General features: G+C 41.8%; 1 protein-coding gene across 1 annotated transcript in view; it reads right to left on the reverse strand.

Annotated features, from left to right (window-relative positions):
* FTO (FTO alpha-ketoglutarate dependent dioxygenase) overlaps positions 1-21,747 on the reverse strand; it is a 374,691-nt gene that overhangs the window by 148,913 nt on the left and 204,031 nt on the right. Inside the window, exon 8 of the mRNA XM_029209912.1 lies at positions 13,677-13,801. Within this exon, the coding sequence (XP_029065745.1) occupies positions 13,677-13,801 (125 nt within the window). The remainder of the gene's footprint in view (positions 1-13,676; positions 13,802-21,747) is intronic.

Genomic DNA, 21,747 nt, shown 5'->3' on the forward strand with positions numbered 1-21,747 from the left:
GTGTGTGTGTGTGTGTGTGTGTGTGTGTGTGTGTGTGTGTGTGTGTGTGATGGAATACTACTCAGCCATAAAAAAGAGTGAAATAACACCATTTGTAACAGCATGGATGGACCTAGAGATTATCATACTGAGTGAAGTAAGTCAGAGAAAGACAGATACCATATGACATCACTCAGATGTGGAATCTAAAAAAATGATACAAATGAACTTATTTACAAAACGGAAATCGACTCACAGACAGAAAACTTATGGTTACCAAAGGGGAAAGGGCAGGGAGGGATAAATTAGGAGTTTAGGATTAACAGGTACAAACTACCACATATAAAAAGGTAAACAACAAGTACCTACTGTATAGCACAGGGAACTATACTCAGTATCTTGTGATACCTACAATGGAAAAGAATTTGAAAAACAAATATATATATATATAAACTGAATCACTCTGCTGTACACCTGAAAATAACATTGCAAATCAACTATACTTCTACTTAAAAAAAAAAATCACAGTACCTAAAAAAGAAGACAAAAACAAAAACCAGGCCTCATTCTCTTAGTCATGCAGCCCAGGTATAATGGTCTTCGGGGCCCTTGGTACAAAGGCAAGTACCTGTGTGAACACACAGAACATGCTCCAAAACACACAGGGAGAAATCAACAGCTTAGGGAAGGCCTACTTTACCTACCATGCAGAGCTGTCACTCTGCACCGAGACGGCCCTGCTCGTGTTTGCTTCACTCAGACTCACCCTGAGATTTCCACATGCATGCATACTTTCTTAATACGCCCTCTCTGACACGGTCTGTTTTCAGTGCTGCTGGAAGATGCTGTGCTTAATACGGCTCCCAGTTCTCAGAGGCCCCCTCAAAGCTTTTAAAGCGAGCATAACATGCGGAATTTCAAATGAAGAACCAACAGCAGAAAGATCATTTACAGTAACTATACAAACAAGCTAAATGAAAGGCTTGTGTTCAAGTCATTAAAAATAATAATGCCAAAGCCCCGAGGGCTGAAATGTAAAGCTTCTTAGTGTGAGGAAACAGAAAAGGAGGGTGTTTATTATCCCAATAAGAAAACCTGCTAATTTATTTAGTAGGCAATTTTAGGAGGACGTTTGTTCACAGCGAAATCTCACTTGATCAGATTGGATAAAAAATAATAACCACAAAGAAAATGCCTGTTGAAGCCAAGGGCTTTGGCCAGACGGGCATCACCCGGAGAGGCCAGCGCGAGGCTGCTGGGAGGCACGGCCCCTGGTGCCTCCCGCCTCTCTCCTCCCGGGCTCTCCGGAACCAAGCCCAGAGTTAGTTATAGAGTTATCTCTCTCACACTTTGCACATGATGCCTAACATCAAGACAACAGAGAAGAGGCGAGGTCTCCGGACCTGCCCGCCTACAACAAGTTTCTGTAAAGTAATGAATACAGACAGCTTGGGGACCGTTCACGTGTGCTGCCTGCCTCTTCCTGCCTGCAAAGTGGAACCACCAGGGATTGGCAGAAGGTACTTGTCTGACAGGGCCAGGACAGCCTTCCTCCTCAGTGACAGCCTGGGCCTCCCCTCTTAAACTTGACCCACCGTAATTCCTTCACAATGCGGCAGCGAGGCAGCTGACAGTAGCAGCTGCAGCTCCTAAGCGAGATGGATGGAATTTTCATAACTGGTTCCCCAAGTTACATTTTACCTTCAAGATAATTTATGAGCTGCTCCGGAGCCTTGAAAAGACAATATGCTTGCCATAAAATTAACTGTAACAGTCTTGTAGGTTATAATTAACACTGGGAGGGTAGCACCAACTGGATGAAACACATGGCATAATTGATGGTGAAACTGGAAAGGGGGCAAGCTAACAGTACCATCACGGCACACGCCGCCTTAGCAAAACCGATACTTTCCAGGGGTTAATTACAATCGCCTTCCAGGTCTCCTGTTCTGGGAGGGAAGAGGCTAGAGCTGGCCAGGGAGGGGGGGAGATTTTGCTGTCAAGGCCACGGAGCACCTGGACACGGATGCAGAGACTGTCGGCAGGCTGGAAAGAGAGGCAGGCCGAACCCAGAGCAGGCCGAGAATCTGGGAAGGTGCTTCCCAGAGTTCAGACCGGGCCTTCCACAAGCCTGCCTCGTAGACATGACTTCATTTTCTCAGTAAACTGCATCTTTTTCAGTGAAGATAAAGATCTGGATAAAAAGAAGGGAATCAGAACTTCCAAAATGCCCTCCCAAGGCTTATGATATTCGTTCAGAACACAACAGAATGGAAGCATTTCAATTTAACGTGGGCATATCTTGGTAAAAACTCAAGATGGTCCACTAAACCTCAAGTTTATTAAACTACAGAGTAGCACCCTGTCCAGAGAAGAGGATGGACAGAAAGCTAGTAAGAAAAGGCGTGTCAATCACTCCCCTCTCGGAAAGAAACACTAAACTATCCCTTTCCTGAATGGATACTAAGCAGCCTGAGCTATGCCACCAAAACACTTAATATTCTAAACACACCAGAATCACTCAAGTAATTTCAGGAAGCAATGTTAAGGGGACTGATCTATTTTTGTTGTTTGATTTGTCTGTTTTGTTTTGTTTTGTCCTGGGACAAGATGGTGAAAATCATTCTGATAAATGATGCAACAGTGTCCCCTACAGGCCGACAGAGCTATTCCTCACCCCCTCCGTGCCCCACCCTGCCCTCACTTCCTCAACTGGAAGCCAGAGTTAAGCTTTTATCTAGAACCCGGAATATACCTGACAGAGGAAAGTTGTAAAATACACTGGGGACACCCCTGAGATAAAATAAAATTACTGCTCTTCATGTGCGGTAAATTGTTCCCCAGGTATGAACATACTGTACAGCGGTGATTAACCCATTATGGAGAAGATAAATCCTACCTGTTCAGCCTAAGGGAACCTACTCCAATCAGCCTTGACTATAACCCGGCTCCGAAATTCCTCCACTTAGAGGATTTACAGATTCTTGGAGGCTAAACTTTGATGTTCTCATCTGGGCCCCTACACTCTTCCACCTCCTGAAAGATTGTAACCGGTATAAAAGAGATGACATAGCTACAAAGGTAGTAACTTTCCTTTACAAGGTTTCTGGTAGGGAGATTTATAAAGTATGAGCTGGAAACTACTTCCTCAGAGAGAGAGAGAGATGCCTCCACAACTAAAAAGTGTGAAACGTGTTTAGAGGTACCAGAGGAAATAAACATTTACAGATACACGCCTGCCTATCTCCACGCTGGGAAGGATCCTGGGAGGTTTCTAACCCTTACACTGTGAGACCCAGGTCAAGCACTAAGAGAACACGTGAGTGGCTGACAAGAGAGGAAAGCCTTGCTACTGCTCCGGCTGTGGCCACACAGCAGAGGTTTGAGCTGGTGTGTTTTGGCCTAAATTCCATCTCCACTACCTACTAGCTGTGCTGCCTTGGGCAATGACTCTGCATCTCTCTGCCTCCCTTTTCTCACCTCTTCAAGCATTTACGACTCTGTCCGGCACTTGGTGAGTTCTCACTAAATGTTAGCTGCTAGTATTGCTAAAATTAGGACAACTGCAGATTTCAAGGACGGTGGAGGTAGAAAGGTAAAGCCAGCAGGAGTGACACTTACCCCACCTTTAGTGACTCCCTGGGATCTAACTTAGAGGGTCACACCTTGTCAGAGCTGGAAGACGTCTTCGAGGTCACCTGGATCAAGCCACTTCTTGTGTAGATGAAGTTGCTGACATCCAGTGTCTGTGACGTGCCCAGAGGCTAGAGCCATTTGGAGATGGGATTCAAACTGGTATTCAGACCTCTGTCTGTCAATTCAATGTGACAGTCCTTACTTAGGACAGGGCCTGACACAGGACGAGCTCTGTCTAATGCTCCTTCCTTCATCAATTCAGCAATATCAAGCCCATACCATGAGGCTTGGATTTTACATGGGGGCACTCTCTCAAAAGAGAGGCCAATTTGGGTGAGTCTGGCTCAGACTGTTGTTCACTTGTTTGTTGTGATCTGAAGAAGAGGGGTAACTTTTATTGAGCGCCTAGTATGTGACAGGTGCTTGCTCTAGGTGTTTTCCATGGAATCCCATAATCGGCCCTATGGAATAGGTTCTATTATTATCCCCTCAGGCAAGTTACAAATGAGAAAAATTGAGGTTCAGAGGGGTTAAGTAACTTGTCAAGTTCATTGTAACTTTCCTGGAGTCACAGAAGTGGATCCAAGATTCAAACCCAAGCCATCTGACTCAGCATCTATGCTCCCAACCTCTATACCATATTCATAAAATTTTCTCTGGAAGAAATCATTTTTTCCCCCCATTTAACATGGAGAACTCTCTGGAGAGAAGATCGCCCAGGATTTATCCTATGACCCATAATCACATATAGATTTCTCCCCTATTTCTCACTCACACTTGGAGACGGGCAGCTCTTACCCACTTGTAGCCATCACAGTCTCACAATGGAGCAGGGCTCCTCACAAAGGTCAGGCATGTGATGAGTCGCACAAGAACACTTCTGGAGAACTGGCCCCTTTCACCCCTGGGACAAGGGTTTCCCCCAAATCCTGACTTAATCTCTTGCATTGCATTATTAGACTATGCTGTTTTCTCGCCTAGTGAAGTGTTACTCAGCTCTATAACCTCAGGGCCTACAATAGTGCCTGGTACCAGGTAGGCACGCGACAAATATTTGCGGAATCAGTGCATGACTGACAGCACACTCACAGTAACCATGACCACCATCTATCAAGTGCTGGAGTGCATTGTCACTTGGAATCCCCCCCAACACCAATGAGATACGTACACCTTCTCCCGTTCGCTTTTAAGAGGTATTTGTGAATATAATGTGGCCTGAATTTAAGGCTTCCTTAAAGTGAAGACCTTTAAGGTGACACATCTTTTGTTTTAAAGTCACTGGGAACCCAGGTGTGGACTATCTAAGGAGAAATTAATGCTGTGGACTCCCAAGGACGGTGAGCCTCAGAACACTGATATTCCCTTAATATCTCACAAATCTGACCCATTAGAACTAAAGCTGCAAGTTTCATAACAAGTGATCACCTTAGGAGGAGGATCAGAAGAGAAAATGTTATCTCTATCTCAACTGAATAACTACATTTTGGTTCTTCCGAGTGTTTGAATGGGCAGGACATGGCAACTACGCGCATTTTTTTAAAAAGAAACGTTCAGAGTTCCACTTAGGAAAACACTTTTTGTCATTCCACTAGAACAGAAGCTCCATGAGAGAAGAATTCTCAACAGTTTTGCTCATTGCTGTGTTTCTAACTGCCCGAACAGTGCTCGGCAAATAGCTGACACTTAATAGGTATTTGTTGAATAAATAAATGAATGAATCCATGTTTTCTCAAAAAGCTGAAGAAGCACTGCCTCTAAGAAACAGCCAGCAGCCACTCATAGTCAGAAAGCTGCCAGGAGCGGGGCTCATACCGAAGCCTATGTGTTGATTTTATAAATGAGATGCGCAGAAGTCAATTGGCTTTTGTCCCCCGTAAAACTGTTCAAATAATGACAGTAACAATGGTAATAACATTAACAACACTTGCCTCCTTAAGATAAGTTGCTGTATCTTGGAAAAAAGGTAACCCTATCTCTAGACTCATTTAATCCTGGCTCTAAATTTATACAATGTTTCAATTCCTACACATTTATGAGGAGGTTTTATGGAGTTATCGGATTTTATGGAGTCATCTGGTTCAGAGACACAAAGGACATTCCTCTGCGAAGGGCAGCGGAAAGCAGAAACTGCAATTATTACAGGAGATGGGGCAGATGCATTAAAAAAGAAAGACGTGGATGGCAACTAGCCGGCCACAGCCTCCCTGCTGCTCCCTGGAACCTTCTTCGTTTACCCCTCACTCCCACCCACGATGCTGCACACAAACTTAGCTCATTGCAGGAGACAGCTACTGAACTGGAAATGCCACAGCTTTTGGTCCCCAAATAACCTGGCCTGAAGCAGCAGCCACTCTCTGTGGCATGAATGACAGCAGTTGACATGGTCAGATGACTCACCACGTGCTGTCTCAGAAGATAATTACAACAGTCTCATCATCCCATAGCCCATCCTCAAGGCTGGTGGTTCCTCTTTTTGTGACCACAACTTCTAGGATGGAAAACAAATTCTGGCCCCCATGCCTAGTCGCCAAGACTGAGCTCATCACTGTACTGATACCATCAGAGCCATATCCGGATGTCAGCAGATAACCAGCAGGGAGCAGCTGTCCTTTGAAATATGGACTCGAAGCCATACTTAGCCTCAGCTTTGTCCCTCCTGGCCTGAAACCTATTCCTTTATTCAGAGAAATGCCCCTAGGGAGTCCTTTCCCCCTGCCCCTGTTCTTCCTTTCTTCATTCATTCTATTTCACTTCCAGGAAGGGCAGGGACTCCGGAATGGCTGGCTCAGGGAGGAAACCATGTCTTTCTGTCCCGGACCCAGCTCAGTTCCATGCTGTTCACTCCTGGGCTCTTCCTCAAGTACCCAAGTCAGCCTGTGCCCATGGCACCCTTCCTCCCTCATGCTGGAAGCAAGGGTCAGAGGTGCTGTGTGGGGAGTTAAATACCAGAGAAGTGCCTATCAGAGAGCTCTCCTTACATCCAGTTTCAAGTTTTCCACCGCTGGCAGTGTCTCAAACGTTCATTCCTCTTCAAATTAAGAAGAAAGACATACATACTTATAAATACAGGAGTGGGCTGAGGAGAAAGCTGTTTTTATTCAGTCAGCCACTGAATCAATCTGAGTGCCAGGCACTGTTCTAGACATAGGGGATGTGAGATGCTCAGGCAGCAAGCATGTGGCTCACACAGGGCACCGTTCTAATGGAGGAGACAGCTTAAAGTTATGCTGTGCAGGTTTTATAGTTGGTGCACAGCCAAATACCCAATCTCAAGGAGCTTACATTCTGGCAGGAGAGACAAAAATGTAAACACAGAATCAAGTACATATATAATACACGTTGGGTTACTCCTTCTCATAAGCTTCTATCAAACTGTAAGTTCCTGGGACGAGACTCCATTGCTAAATCATTCTTCCGTTTCCCACAGTGCCACACACAAAAAAGAATGAAAATCTGCATGCTAGCCATTGTGTTCTTATTATTCTCCCCTTGCCCTCCCCTACATTAAACTATTAATTATTTCAGAGTTGAGACTGCTTCATACTCATCTTGCCACTTTGCACAGCATCGAACACAGTTAACTTGTACATAGCAAGCACTCAGTAAATAATAGTTTATAATTGTGAAACTGGACTGGGCCAACCTGTCAGTTTTGAATAGAACTCAATCCTGCCAGGAGACAAGAGGAGAGACCAGATAACCATGGAGAAAACAGTAATGTGCTGGCCTTAGAACCAGAGTCGATCCACAGAGTCATTTACACAAACCGTTAGACTTGTTGCACCCAGATCAGGGTTCTGAAGCTGATTCGCTTAGAAAAGTAAATCCTATTCATTACAAGGTCAGGGTTATGACAACTAGATTTTGGAGCCCTAACAAAGGTGTCTAAAGTGGATCCATCCTGGAGGTAAGGGGTGATGGCTGGGGCTGTGGAGGAGAGCAAGATGGTCAATAGGAAGATGTTTGGTTGTTTTACTGGTCTAGAAAAGATGCTAACTTGGCAGTTTTTTTGAGAAGCCAAAGCCCAATACGGGGAAGACATGTCTTATAAAGACATCTAGGTCTGGAGAATTACTTTTAACTCTTAGAAGGAAGTAGTTCTAAAAGCTTTGCTAAGAAACTGCCATAAACATGTTTAAAAAACTTCTCTCAGTACCATTCTAAGCTCCTTGGACCCAAATGAAGTTGTCTACTATGGGAATACAGTAAGCCCTGTTTGAGCCTAGAAGTTAAGAACTTAGGTGGAGAGTTTCCACTTAATTAGGCTACATTCCTATCCAGTGTGCAATGCTCAGAGATTCTACAATGAAAGAAATGAAAGACAATGGCAGAAGGGAGAAGTAGGGGGTCTACAGACAGAAACAAACAAACAAAATATGCACGTGGGCCACCTGCAAATAAATCAAGGGCCAGGCCTAGCCATGGAAATGGAGAGATGGGCACAGCTGCACACTCATGCCAGCTTCGTCTGGAACTCCATCCATCTTATTAGCCAGATACCCCTAATAGGCTCGTGACTTCCTTACCACTTAAGGGATAAGTCCTTAAGTCTGTCATGTTTGAAAATCTCCTAATAAAAAACTAATGGTGTTAAACAAGCACATGAAAAGACACTTAACATCATTAGTCATCAGGGAAATGCAAATCAAAACCACAATGAGATAACATTAGGATGTCTGTAATCTAAAAAAGGTAAAAGGACAGGTGTTGGCAAGATCGTGGAAAAATCAAAACCTTTGTGTACTACTGGTGGGAATGTCAAATGGTGCAGCAGTTGGGGATAAGAGTCTGGCAGTTCCTCAAAAAGTTAAACATAGAGTTGTTATGTGACCCAACCGTTCCAGGCCTAGGTTTATACTCAAAGGAAGTGAAAACATGCCACTCAAAAACTTGTACATAAATGTACATAGCAGCATTATTCATAAGTGCCAAAAAGTGGAAACAACCCAAACGTCCATCAACTGATGAATGGATCAACGAAACGTGTTCTATCCATACAATGGAATATTTTTTTGGCAATACAAAGGAATGAAGAACTGATACATGCTACAATGTGGATGAACCTTGAAATCATTACGCTAAATAAAAAAAGCCAGATACAAAAGGTCACAAATTATATGATTCCATTTATAGAAAGTGTTCAGAACAGGCAAATCTATAGAGACAGAAAGTACAACAGATTAGACAGAAAGTGGTTGACAGGGAGTGTGGGGAGAAGGGGAACTTGACAGTGGCTGTTCACAGGTCCAGGGTTTCATTTTGGGGTAATGGAAATGCTCTGAAATTGAATAATGGTGATGGCTGTTCAATCTTGTGAATATACTAAAAAACAAAACAAAACAAAACAAAAACCCACTTAACCGTATACTTTCAAATGATTAATTTTATGTTATATGAATTACATCTCAATTTGGCTTCTCAAAAACCCCCGAATGGCCTGGCTTTTGTCTTATTTTTTGTATTTGCACGTTACTGAGCAAAAATTTAAAGGAGAGTGCTTTAAAGGTAAAAGGCACAGTTCGTTCTAGAAGCGTTCCTCAGCTCCCCGAGTTATCCTTCACCCAGCTTTCTGCTCACTGTAAATCCCCATGGACATACACAGTTGAGTCACAACCTCTGTAAATCTCCATGGACATACACAGTTGAGTCAAAACCTAAGATGAAAAAATGCTACCTTTGGGTAATGTTTAGAAGGTTTTTATTTCTATTTTAAACACAAGTATTGTCTGTGTGAGGCTTGTATGATATAGACAATAGAGTTCAACATAAGGGATTTTCAACAGTACGGCAATGCTAGACTTCAGAGACATCTACAGTTAAATACTTTCCTGGGAGGGCAAGAGCAACATGCCACTCTGTTGTGGTCACGAGGGCTCCACCACTTTCTTTTCCACTGCTTTTCACAGCTTCTTTCTAGGAACTTGCTAAATTCTCATCCCCAGACAAATTCTTAAATTGGCCGCTGAGCACAGTTTAAGAATTTATCTCATACACAGCACCTCACACGGTATTTTGTATATAGTAGGCATACAAAATATACAAAAATGTTCATGGAATAAAATCATTCTCTTTCAGAAAGTAGAGTCATGGCATGTGCCCCCGAAGAAGAGCACGGAGATTTGTGAATGCCAATGTCACTGGTCAGAAACCAGGACCCTCAATGCCCACAGGAAGCTGGGAGAGAGCTTTAAATAGATTACTCTTATCCATTAACAAGTAAGGGAACATATAGCTTGTGACCGACCCATTGTTGGCACTAATGAGCATCGCAATGATGTTTCTTTGAAAAAGGAATAAAGAAAGGAACAGACTATCTACTCAATTAACATTAGGTGCTTTCTTATTTTTTACAGAAGAACTGCCAAGTGTGGTAGTAAAACAGTGTGCAAGAGTCACATGTATATTAAGTATCGAAAAAAAAGAAAAAAGAATGTATAATCTTCAGTGGCCAGATGCTGAAACAGATCACAGTTTTTTTGTAAAGCGTTTTTGCCAGTGTTTGACTTAGTTACATTCTCTAGACTATGCACGCAAGCAGGAAAAAAATAATTTGCTTCTCATTGTGACCTGTGCAAAATAAACAAAGGCGCTGATTTTTCCTATTTCTTACTTAGAAAAACAACTCAGGCCTGGACATTGAACTGTACCTTTTCTTTAGTGCACTTTTCAAATGATAATTTCTTTCACTGTCACCATTAAATCTTAATCCATTCCAGCTCCTTGCATGGGTCACTGAGTCTATATGTACTGCTGTTATTTTAAAATGTTTCCCCTTGGTAGGGAAAGAGGGGGAGAAAAGATGCTGAGGGCCAGATGGGCCTCTTCACAGTTCATTTATCAAACCTAATACATCGGGCTCCACCCTCCTCTCACTCACTACTGCGGTTAAACTTCCATATAATTTGGTAATCATTTTCATTATCAGAGAGTGACCCTAAAGCAGCCTATCCGGAGACACCCAGCCCTTGCAGCTGCTCTTTTTCTGCCTCTTCCTACAGTAGACCCTAAGAACCTCCGAGTTTATTAGCTGCAGACTGACCTTTGGGCTGCAGAGGTCAAGAAGGGGTCAGATCAGAGGGCTTGCCCAGTTCTTTAAAAGCTATAACAAGCTGTCCATCAGGCAGAGTGGACTGTATAAACAAAGCCAAATCTTCAGAAATTCTGTACCACTTCTGTTAACACTTACCCTGCATTCACACGGCTTCTCCCGAAGTGCTTTGGATCATTCAACTCTGGGGAAGTGAATAGACAGCCCTAAATTAAGTCTATTTGGAGAGGGTTGTTTATGGGATTACTGGGCTTGGGGAAGGAAACCCACAGCACTCAGATGTGCCTCTAGAATCCCAGGGTTGTGTGACACTGTGACAAACTCAGTTACCCCGAGTCACGCAGAATTGACACTTCCCTCCAAAAGCTAAATTACAGGGAACATATGCTTTCAGTTTAAGAGACTTCAGTGAGTCCCAAACAATGGCTCGGCTCCTGGCCGAGGAGAGAGAGACAAATATTTTAAAACCAAGTTACAAGTTGCACTTAATATAGTCTCCCTAATATCATTAACATAAATGAACCTACTGAAGTGGGGGGAACCTTTACTACAACAGACCTATACTAAAGCTACCGCCAGCTGTGGAGTCTCAGGTGACCTAAATTTCTCGAAGTTGTACTCTTCCTAATGCATTCTCTAACGTGCAATATCAGGTAATTAGAGTCATCTGCATTTAACTTTCAGAGGAAAACATTTCTATTATCTAAATCTAAAGGATCCCCTGATAGCTTTGATGAAAGTAAAATACTGTAACCCACTGCTTGGCCTTTGGCGAGCGCTAATTATTATCTCTCAAAGCACATTTTTCCTTGTGTAATTCCAAGGTACACAATAGGCCAACGTCTGAAACACTGGCAGCTCGGTCAGTGCTGCAGTGGGTGTTTTATAACTTTCACCACCACACGCCCGATGGCTACTCGAGGCGATGCCCGATTCCAGACGGCCAGAGGAAGCTTTGATGAGGACAAGAAAGGTGTATGGTAACTGTCTGTTTATACAGGTGATATGGATGAGTCTTTTAGATAGGTCACCGGGATGGGAAACATCAAATGGCGCTGGTGAAGGGGTAGGGGGAAGGATTATGGTTATTTAATACTCTGAGGACACTTCCTTCTGAGCTCTCAAGACACCACCCGCTTGAAATCTTCTTTCAGGTGTTTAGGTTTAAGGAGGTCTGCAGAGTGTCAGCTGCTAAGCCCTTTCTTGTCTCCTCCCCTACCACAAAGGCCTGGGGAAGTTTTGTTTCAGATGCTAGACTACATCAGCTTCAGCTCCGGCACCAGCTCCTGATTAAACTGTTAGCAGTTAAGGGCCAGAAATGCTGAAACCAGACTCCTTTTAAACAGGCCATCTTGGCCACGCTGTCTGATGAGCTGGTGTATTAGGGAATTATTGTTAACAAACCAAGTGCACTCAGTAGAAGACATCCATTCTCAACATCTCCTCTAGCTGTGCTGTCTTTGGAGGGGTTGGGGGGATGGGAGAGAGTTTACAGGGGGCTCGCTCTCTCTTTCTTCCCTTCCTTCCTTCTCTCTCTCCACCCACCCGCCCACCTCTTTCTTTATCCCTTTCCTATTTAGTAAGAACACCAGGGAAATTCCCTGGTGGTCCAGTGGTTACAACTCCACATTTTCACTGCCGAGGGCCCGGGTTCACTCCCTAATCAGGGAACTAAGATCCCACAAACCCCACAGCGCAGCCAAAACAAAACCAAAAACAAAAAAAACAAAAGAAATCACCAGGGGAAAAGATATAAAAGGTCAAAGAGAGAGAGAAGCCTCTTAGATGTCCCCTCATGGATATTCCGCTATTTAATAGAATATCCATACTTGAGTGAATATACATATTTAAACTGTAATACAAAGAAAATGTTTAAATTAATTATTGAAACTTCAATTGAAAGTCATTTCATGACTGTAGTTGAAACTGTCATTTACCCTGACCACACTACAAAAAAGGGGGCAAGGGGAGAATGTCACTGGGAATTTTAAAATTATGGTTTCAATGCAAGTCTAAATTCAGAGACAATACACATATGTGAAAAAGCAGCTTTCTGATACCCAATCCAAATGGACAGTTCATCCTTTTAACTCTCCTTCCTTGGAAAATGCTCCTCTTCAGGCTTGTTCAGGCAAATCTATTTTTATGAGAACTGTTACTAGTAAAGCCATCAATGATTGTAATTCTGTGGCATGAACTCATTTGGAGGATATCATGGCTATCAATAAATGTTCTTGACTCCCAGGCACACAGAATTTTTAAGCATCGAATAAGACTCTGACACAAAGTCCAGCATCATTTTCCTGATTCCTCTACCTCTTGCTTAGAGACAGACGGTAATTCAACAATACACATTATGCATCTGAAGGATAACTAACATTTGAGGGAACTGGTTCCAGGTTTCTACCAACCAACCAGCCGCTGTGCGAAGAAGAGCAGGGTAACGTGGCATTTAGTATGCAAGCACCAATTCTGTAAAACCTGATGGTCCGCAGAAACTTGCTACCAGTTAACAGCTTTCTAACCACAGCTAAGTCCATGTGCAAAGAAACTGGGCTGAAGCCAAAGTCATTTCTATTTGGTCAGTTCTGAAAATGGGGTTGTTGAATAGACTAAGTTCAAGCGATCTGTCTCCCGAGTGATGTAAGAGTACCGTGTGGATTTCCCAGACATCTGCTCGAACTAAACAGCAATGCTCGTCTTTTAGATGGTTGATTAAAAGGGTTCTCCAACATCAGGTACTTAAATTACCGTACTCTCAAGATGCAAACATTTCTGCTAAATGTTATACTCGGGGGTAAATCATACATGCACACAGATGACATCACGGATCATTACAATTAATGTAGGTACCATGTGTAGGAAAGCTAACTTTGGCTGAAAGCATCTGTAACTTGCTTCTTTTTCGTGGCCCTTCCAGAGAGAGGGATGAGACCAGCCGTCAGGAAGGGATTAGCCAGAGAAAGCTCTTGTTTTCCAGGGACAACAAATCCCATTTTGTAATAAAACAAACCTGGCATGCCATTCCCTCCTCAGGTTCTGGCGAGCGGTGAGTGTGGCAAGGATGGCCGTCAAGATCTCATTCCTTTGTTCTACAGGGGTCCCCTCTCTTCTAACTTCCCGAAGCACAGCATTTGTCTAGAAGAAATGATCCCCCAAAAGAGAAAGAGAAAGTACAAAAATTAATAATAAAAAAAAGCCCATAAGCAAATAAGGACAGTAAATCAATGGCTTTTTTATTATAGTTCCCCTGCTAACAAATCAATACAGTAAATGATGGTCAAAAACGGCCAGCATATATTTTGTGTTTAATCAATGTACATGGCACACAAGGTAAACTCTAAAGCTCCATTGCCTTAAGTAACACATCAAGATACTGTGCATTCTTGTTCTAATTTTCTCAGTGCACCAATGACTTTTTTATCCTGGGAACTGCCTACCACGAGCTATTATTAGAAATGATTTTCACGTACAGTTTACCATGAGTTGTTTCTTTGGCCCTTTAAAACACAGCAGTCTCTGACTTTCCCTCTCTCTCGTTCCTGCCACCCAGCTAAGGCTTACTGCACTCTTTCTTATTTGAATCATTAATTTCTATTTCCATCCATGCCAGGAATTCTTTTTTTGAGGGGGGGTTCACTCATTTTCCGTGCTTGTTGCAAATCAAGAGCTTGCAAAGAAAGAAACACCAAGAGCACAAGAATCAGAGAACAGTGTACCTCCATGAACATCTTTCCAGCTTTGAAAATCCACCACATACTTTGAATAGTAGGTACAGGGATTCTTATACAGAGTAGACTTATGATTTGAGGAAGAATCATTTATTCTTTGGTTATTGTTGTGGTCCTTAAAAAAAAATTAGGCTCACGGGTGAGTACAAAAACCACCCAAGCAGTCAAAGCACAAGCACGTGACACCCTGTTTACTCTAACAAGTAGCATTACGTCAAAACTCAAATTTGAAACTGTCATTTCAACTTTATCTACAGCTCACCTCTGTAGGCTCTTTTTTTTTTTTTTTTTTTTTTTTTTTTGGCGGTATGCGGGCCTCTCACTGTTGTGGCCTCTCCCGTTGCGGAGCACAGGCTCCGGACGCACAGGCTCAGCAGCTATGGCTCACGGGCCCAGCCGCTCCGCCGCATGAGGGATCCTCCCGGACCGGGGCACGAACCCGTGTCCCCTGCATCGGCAGGCGGACTCTCAACCACTGCGCCACCAGGGAAGCCCTGTAGGCTCTTTTTATGTGTATTTTAAACATGCAAATGTCTGTGACACTAGGACAACAATTAAGAAAACAATGGAAAGTATTCTACTGGCACTTGAAATTTGAGTGAGCAAATGCCTTTCAAGTTTTAATCACAGAACTTTTCATCACATGTATTAATCTTCACATAACTGGAGTAGAAACTTTTAAGATTTATAAATGTTGTTTTTCATGTAAAGGTAGTGGGGCTTCTTTGGAGATGTTATAACCAAAGCGGTTGCCAAAAGGAATAAAATTGCCACTTCCTCTGTTCTAATTACTCAGTGTATTTATTTAACTGATGTCAATACCTTCATTTATTTGAAAAGCGCACTCAAAATCTGATTCTCATGGATCTTGAAATACTACTTATTTAGTCCTCTACCACACTTTACAGTGTATATTTAATATCTTCATGACAACCTTGAGAAGAGGTGTGGTGAACATCTGCTGTTTGGGTTGCCTCCCATCCATACCCAGTCCTCCTTTCCTATAAGAGCACCCAGATCTCCTTGTGGGGAAGTCTTTTATGTAATCTTAGAAGTGACAGTAATCACTGTCAACCAAAGTGTCCTGCTTTCCCCCAACAAGGATGTGGGTCAGGCCAACCTGATTCTCTTTTCCAGGACTTTAGACACTTAAGAATGACAAAGAAAGGGGAAACAAATGTGGAGGCAATTTATCTATTTCCTTAGTTTCTACCACCCGTGGTCCTCAAAGTATTCCCGGTTTCCTGAACTTTCTGAGTCCAGATCATTCTTCCTTTTGATACCTTGAGCTATCCAATACCCTTTCAATAAAGTTCCATTTTGTTCAAGTTCACCAGAATCTGTTTCTGTTGCTTACAATCAAGCACCCTAACTGATACAAACAGGTAACACTGGAAGTAGTATCTTCAATGTAAAGGAAGGATCCACGATAACCTGACTAGAATTAGCCAGGAAAAAGGACCCTGATCTCTTCCTCCTGGACCCAGAATTACAGCTACTATACCGGCGATATAACCAACTGGATACTCTATGAGCTCCCAGGTCAACATTTTCGGCCCTCCAGCACAGGGAGGAATGCTGCGTTTCTCTAGGCGATGCTATGGCATGAAACCCAGGCTCCCAATATCTAAAGCAGGGTTGCAAATTCAAATAGCCATTAGGGCCAGAAAGGTAACATGAATGAGTGAGGCAAGGTTCCTGAAGAGGGCATATGCTCTGTCTAAAAAAACAGCCACTACTCAGTCCCAGACAACTCTGCCATTCAGAAAAGCTGTTTTGTCAGTGCCTGATTCACGAATTTTCAAAATAAACAAGAAACCTGTTTTTTTTTAAATGTGAAAACTTGTAATTTTAAAATGCTGGAAGCTAATTTTTAAAATTTTTAGTTTTTATATAAATTTGGTTTATTTTTAAAATTTTTATTGAAATATAGTTGATTTACAGTGTTGTGTTAGTTTCAGGTATATAGCAAAGTGATTCAGTTATACATATATACATATGTATATATAAATATATATATTCTTTTTTTATATTCTCTTCCATTACAGGTTATTACAAGATATTGAGTATAGTTCCCTGTGCTATACAGTGGGTCCTTGTTGGTTACCTGTTTTATATATAGTAGTATGTATATTTTAATCCCAAACTCCTCATTCATCCCTCCTCACCCCCTTTTCCCTTTGGTAACCATAAGTTTGTTTTCGATGTCTGTGAGTCTATTTCTGTTTTGTAAAAAAGTTCATTTGTATCTTTTTTTTTTTTAGATTCCACATATAAGCGATATCGTATGATATCTGTCTTTCTCTGTCTGACTTACTTCACTTAGTATGATAATCTCTAGGTCCATCCATGTTGCTGCAAATGGCATTATTTCATTCTTTGGCTGTATTCCATTGTATATATACACCACATCTTCTTTATCCACTTATCTCTCGATGGACACCTAGGTTGCTTCCATGTCTTGGCTATTGAAAATAGTGCTGCCATGAACAGTGGGGTGCATATGTCTTTTCAAATTATGTTTTTCTCCAGATATATGCACTGGATCATATGGCAGCTCTATTTGTAGTTTTTTAAGGAACCTCCGTACTGTTCTCCATAGTGGCTGCACCAGTTTACATTCCCACCAGCAGTGCAGGAGTGTTCCCTTTTCTCCACACCCTCTCCCGCATTTATTATTTGTAGCCTTTTTGATACTGACCATTCTGACTGGTATGAGGTGATACCTCATTGTGGTTTTGATTTGCATTTAATACAATTTTTAAAGGTTACTTTCCATTTACATTTATTACAAAATATTGGCTATATTCCCCATGTTCTACACTACATCCTTGAGCCTATCTTGCACCCAGCAGTTTGTACCTCCCGCTCCCCCATCCCTATATCGCCCCTCCCTCCTCCCAAACTTTTTTTAAATACCATGTGGGCCAAACAAGAAACAGCAATGGCTAAACAGAACTCAGGAAGCTGCCAATTTGCGACCTCTAACGTAAAAGATGTCTAATTTAGGAGAGGTCCTGGCATCAACGGGTATTCTAACAACAGCATTGCTCCTTGTCTGTGATACCCCACCTCATGTACTTAAAGTCGGAAGGAACCTCAAAAAGTCATGTAGTTTATCACTATGTCTGCAGGTACATATTATTTTACCTAAAAATGCTTCAAATAGAAAACAAAATACACATCTAGATGGCTCCAAAGACATGATGAAAATAAAATTATTTGACTGTATTAAAATAACTTTCAAAAAAAGTCATTTATCTCTTCTCTGCCTTTCACATAATTTAAATTTTATCCAGAAGCCCTTGTTTTCCAAGGATCCTGAAGAGCCTCTAAGAGGGGAAGGAGGAAGGATTGAAGAAAGTGAATTTGATGAGGGCAGGGGACCGTGTCTGTTTAGTTACCACTGTATCCCCACTGCTCCCCTAATGACTTTTAATAAATATTTGTCAAATCAGTAATAAAAGCAGGAACTTGAAAAACAAGTATTGCAAAACCAAAGAGCAACGGAAGACTGTCTTCTTTTAGGAAATTACTATCATATAGGCTTAAAACTCATAAAATATATAAACTAAGAGACAGTTATGTGCTCTACCAAGGAGCTCTCTTCACTTCACAAAAGGACTCACTTCCTGGTCTATTTAAATAACTAGCTCCCCTAGTTCTGAGTTTCCCAAACTTTAGTCATTCTAGATCAGTCTCATAATTCTTGCCATATTTGTATATAAAGTATATAATATTTAATATCAAAGTTACATGTTTATTTCATTCTAGATGGATACTGTTGCTTGCTGAAGGCTCTGAGGCTAAAGCCAGCTTCCTCTTTGTAAAAGAAGACATGAACAAGTACAGGAGAATGTTAGAGACATATCAGTCTAAAAGAAGACCTCCTCGCCACAATTACAGGAATTGAAAAGGAGCTGAAAAGGGAATCACCTTCTCCGAGTTGTCCTCACTATGTGCAGAGTCCTGGAGCGCCGCCGGGCATCACCCCGGGTAACACCATGGTCCACATCCCACGCTCTGGATGCACTGCCCTACCTCGATGGTTTTCCAGTACTTCACAGATAAACCTCTTTTCTCCCTAAGTGTATTCTTATATGAAATTCAATATATAAAACAAACTGGAGCAGTTCTCTTTGAAGCTTTGAAGGTATGGAGGACCTGGAGGTTCTCCCTTCGTCGCGGGATATCTCTTCAAAAGCCTTAGGAACTGTGAAACACAATTTGCCAACCTCAAGCCAAGAGTGTTTAAAATAGTATTCAGGTTATTAAAAGTTTATACATTGCTGGTGGGAATGCAAAAGAGTGTCATTCTGGTAAAGAGTTTGGCGGTTTCTTATAAAGTTACACACACACACACACACACACACACACACACACTTAATATATCACCAGCAATCCAATTTCTAGGGCTTTACCTAAAGAAATAAAAACTTATGTTCACACAGAAACATACATAAAGATGTTGATAGCAGCTTTATTCGTAATTGCCAAAAACTGGAAATAACCTAAATGTCCTTCCAAGGGTAAATGGATAAACACACTGTGATACATCCATACAATGGAATACTCCTCAGCAAATAAAAGGGACGAGCAATTGATATATGTAACCACTTGGATGAATCTCGAAGTCAGTATGCTGAGTGAAAGAGGCTAGTCTCTAAAGATAAAACACCGCATGCTTCCACTTATTTGACTTTCTGGAAAAGGCAAATTATAGGGACAGAGAGCAAATCAGTGAGGGAGTTTTTGGAATGAGGGAACTAGTCTGTATCCTGATTGTAGTGGTGGTTATAGGAGTTTATACATATGTTAAAACTCATAGAACTCTATATCCAAAAAAGTTGATTTTATTGTATGTAAATTTTATAAACTTTAATTTTTAAAATTCATTCTCATCACATTTTTAGGACAAGAAAGAATGTAGAGGACAAGTTTACATACAAATATGCCTAAAAGATAAGTAAAAATATAGAAAAGCATATCTGGATTACAAAACAAATTCTGTTACAAAAACTTTTTTTTAGATATTGGAAAAGGATGGGTGAACTTAGATTGAGCATTCAGACCCTAAAATTAAATATTTCATAACATTTAGAGTGAAGAGAAGTCCTTGCACAAAAGGAAATTTCAGAGTGTCAAAGGGCATTCTTTTTATAAAAATTACTAGTGATATTTTTATCCTTATAATAGTGTTGGCTCTGCAAGGGTTGGCTTTACACAGGAAATGTTAATAGCCCATTTCACCAGCAGTAGAAACACAGAACTGTCTTCAAACAAGCACCAATTTTTAAACAGTATGCTATTACTGAAACACATTCTCCCTTTGCTCCCCCCAAAATATAGGGAAAGTAAACCATAGGTTTAGAGATCATGCTCTGGAGGTTAAATTTCCTTTCATTAGTGATTCTGTTTCAACCAAAATCTATGGAAATGCTGGCATATCAGGAAAAGACTAAGAATATTCTAAAGAGAGCTGGCTGTTCAAATTCCAGCTGCCACTTCCTAGCTGTGGCCTTTCCCACAATTGCAGAATGGAGATGACCACAGAGCCTCCCTACGGGTTCTTGTGAGGACTAGTTGCCCAGTCCTGCGCCACTGTGATTATGATTGTTTAGTTTCATCTTAAACGCACTCATCAACCTTGTGCTAAGCTCTGCTATTTTAGCAAGAGGATTCCTTAAAGCGTCTACGACTTGGAATAAAAAAATTCAAGGAAATCAGGCAACCGCTGAACAGCCACAACCATAAGGAGTCTCTACCAGAAGCCAGAGGCGTATCCTCTTTTGCGTATCCCTAGTGGGAAAAAATCTTGATCCCTGGAGGTTGGGTTTTATTTTTAGAATCAGTCCTGATTTCACTGGACCCCACTCCATTAGTAGACCTATCTCTCTCTGAGGCCACTACCCAACACCTGTCCTGTCCTTCTTAGTGTCCTATGGGGGGGGAGCCTCGTTCTGAAACCTTCAACTGCAGTCAGCCCAGGGCTCTGCCCTTGGTTCTCCTCTCCTTTCTGCTGCCTGTGCTCTCTGTGGGTGACCTCCCCCTCCAATGGCTTTAGGGGTCCCTGTAGGCTAACGACTTCATGCAGACTTCTACCTAGAAGCAGACCTCTCTGCTGAGTTCCAGCCCCATACAGCCAACCACCGGCTAGCTCTCCTTCAACATACACCTCAGACGTGCCACCTCAACCTCAACTCATCCACATTTGAACTGCAATTTTTGCTCTCCATCAAACTTCTCCTTCTCCCTTTACTTCCCTAGAATGGCGAATGACACCACTATCAATGCAGTCATCCAAACTAGACATCTAGGAATCACCCCAGTCTCCTCCTTTGCCTTTCTCTGCCCTCCCTATACCTAAACATCAACACCTATTATTCCTGTCTGTTCAATATGACTTAGACTTATTTCTTCCCCACTACCAGAGGCTTAGTCCAGGCCATCTCTCATCTGGACCATGAAATGGCATCCAAACTAGCATCCCTGGGTCAATCTCACCCCTTTCATGAATTTACCTCCTATAAGAGGAGTATGTCAGTGTCAAAGGAGACAAGGAGCTTCAGCCTCCAAAAACCCCACCTAAGCCAGAGCAGCTCTGTTCATGTAGCCTTCAGTTATTGCATCTGAGAGATACAAAAAAGTACTTTTTTTAAAGCCTAGATTCCTTAATCTGAAAAAAAAACCCAAAAAATAAAAATAAAAGAGCTCATCTTAATATAGGCCCTGCTTACTTCTCAAATCTTAGCTCCTCCTATCTTCTATTCCATATAAAACTAATTGCAGTTCCTTGAAAATACATGACTATTCTAGACTACATATTTCCTGTACCTGGTTGTATAACTTACCAGTAACTACTAATTCTTCAAGAAACATCTCAAATAACACCTCCTCTGTGAAGTCTTGCAGGAACCACAATCTTCCACCACATTAAGTAGAGTGGGTCACCCCTTCTTATGTGTCACCCCTGAGCATCTCACAAATCACGTCATATTCCATTGCAATTAATTATTCACTAGAGCCTGCCTCCTCCAGAGTGTGAGCTCTATGAGAACAGATAGGGTCTATACCCATTTCTTCTTAATATCCTCCAAGGTACCAAGTTTGGTGCCAGGTCATGAAAGTGGGCTCCTGATAGATGCTTGTTGAACAAATAAAGCCAAATGACATGTCTGGTGAATAAGATGAACAATCCAGTCACAGAGTACTATTCAAGATAAAAAAAAAATATATGTGAAACAAGCTTTGGTTTGATTCAAACTATTCCTGAAGATAAATCTAAGAAAAAAGTTACAAAACCTATTTTTAAACAAAAGCATCAAGAAAAATTAAGTATTTGCAATCCCTAGG

The sequence above is a fragment of the Monodon monoceros genome, unplaced genomic scaffold (assembly GCF_005190385.1).
Source record: "Monodon monoceros isolate NGI ecotype Baffin Bay Population unplaced genomic scaffold, NGI_Narwhal_1 Super_Scaffold_10, whole genome shotgun sequence".
NCBI lineage: Eukaryota > Metazoa > Chordata > Mammalia > Artiodactyla > Monodontidae > Monodon > Monodon monoceros.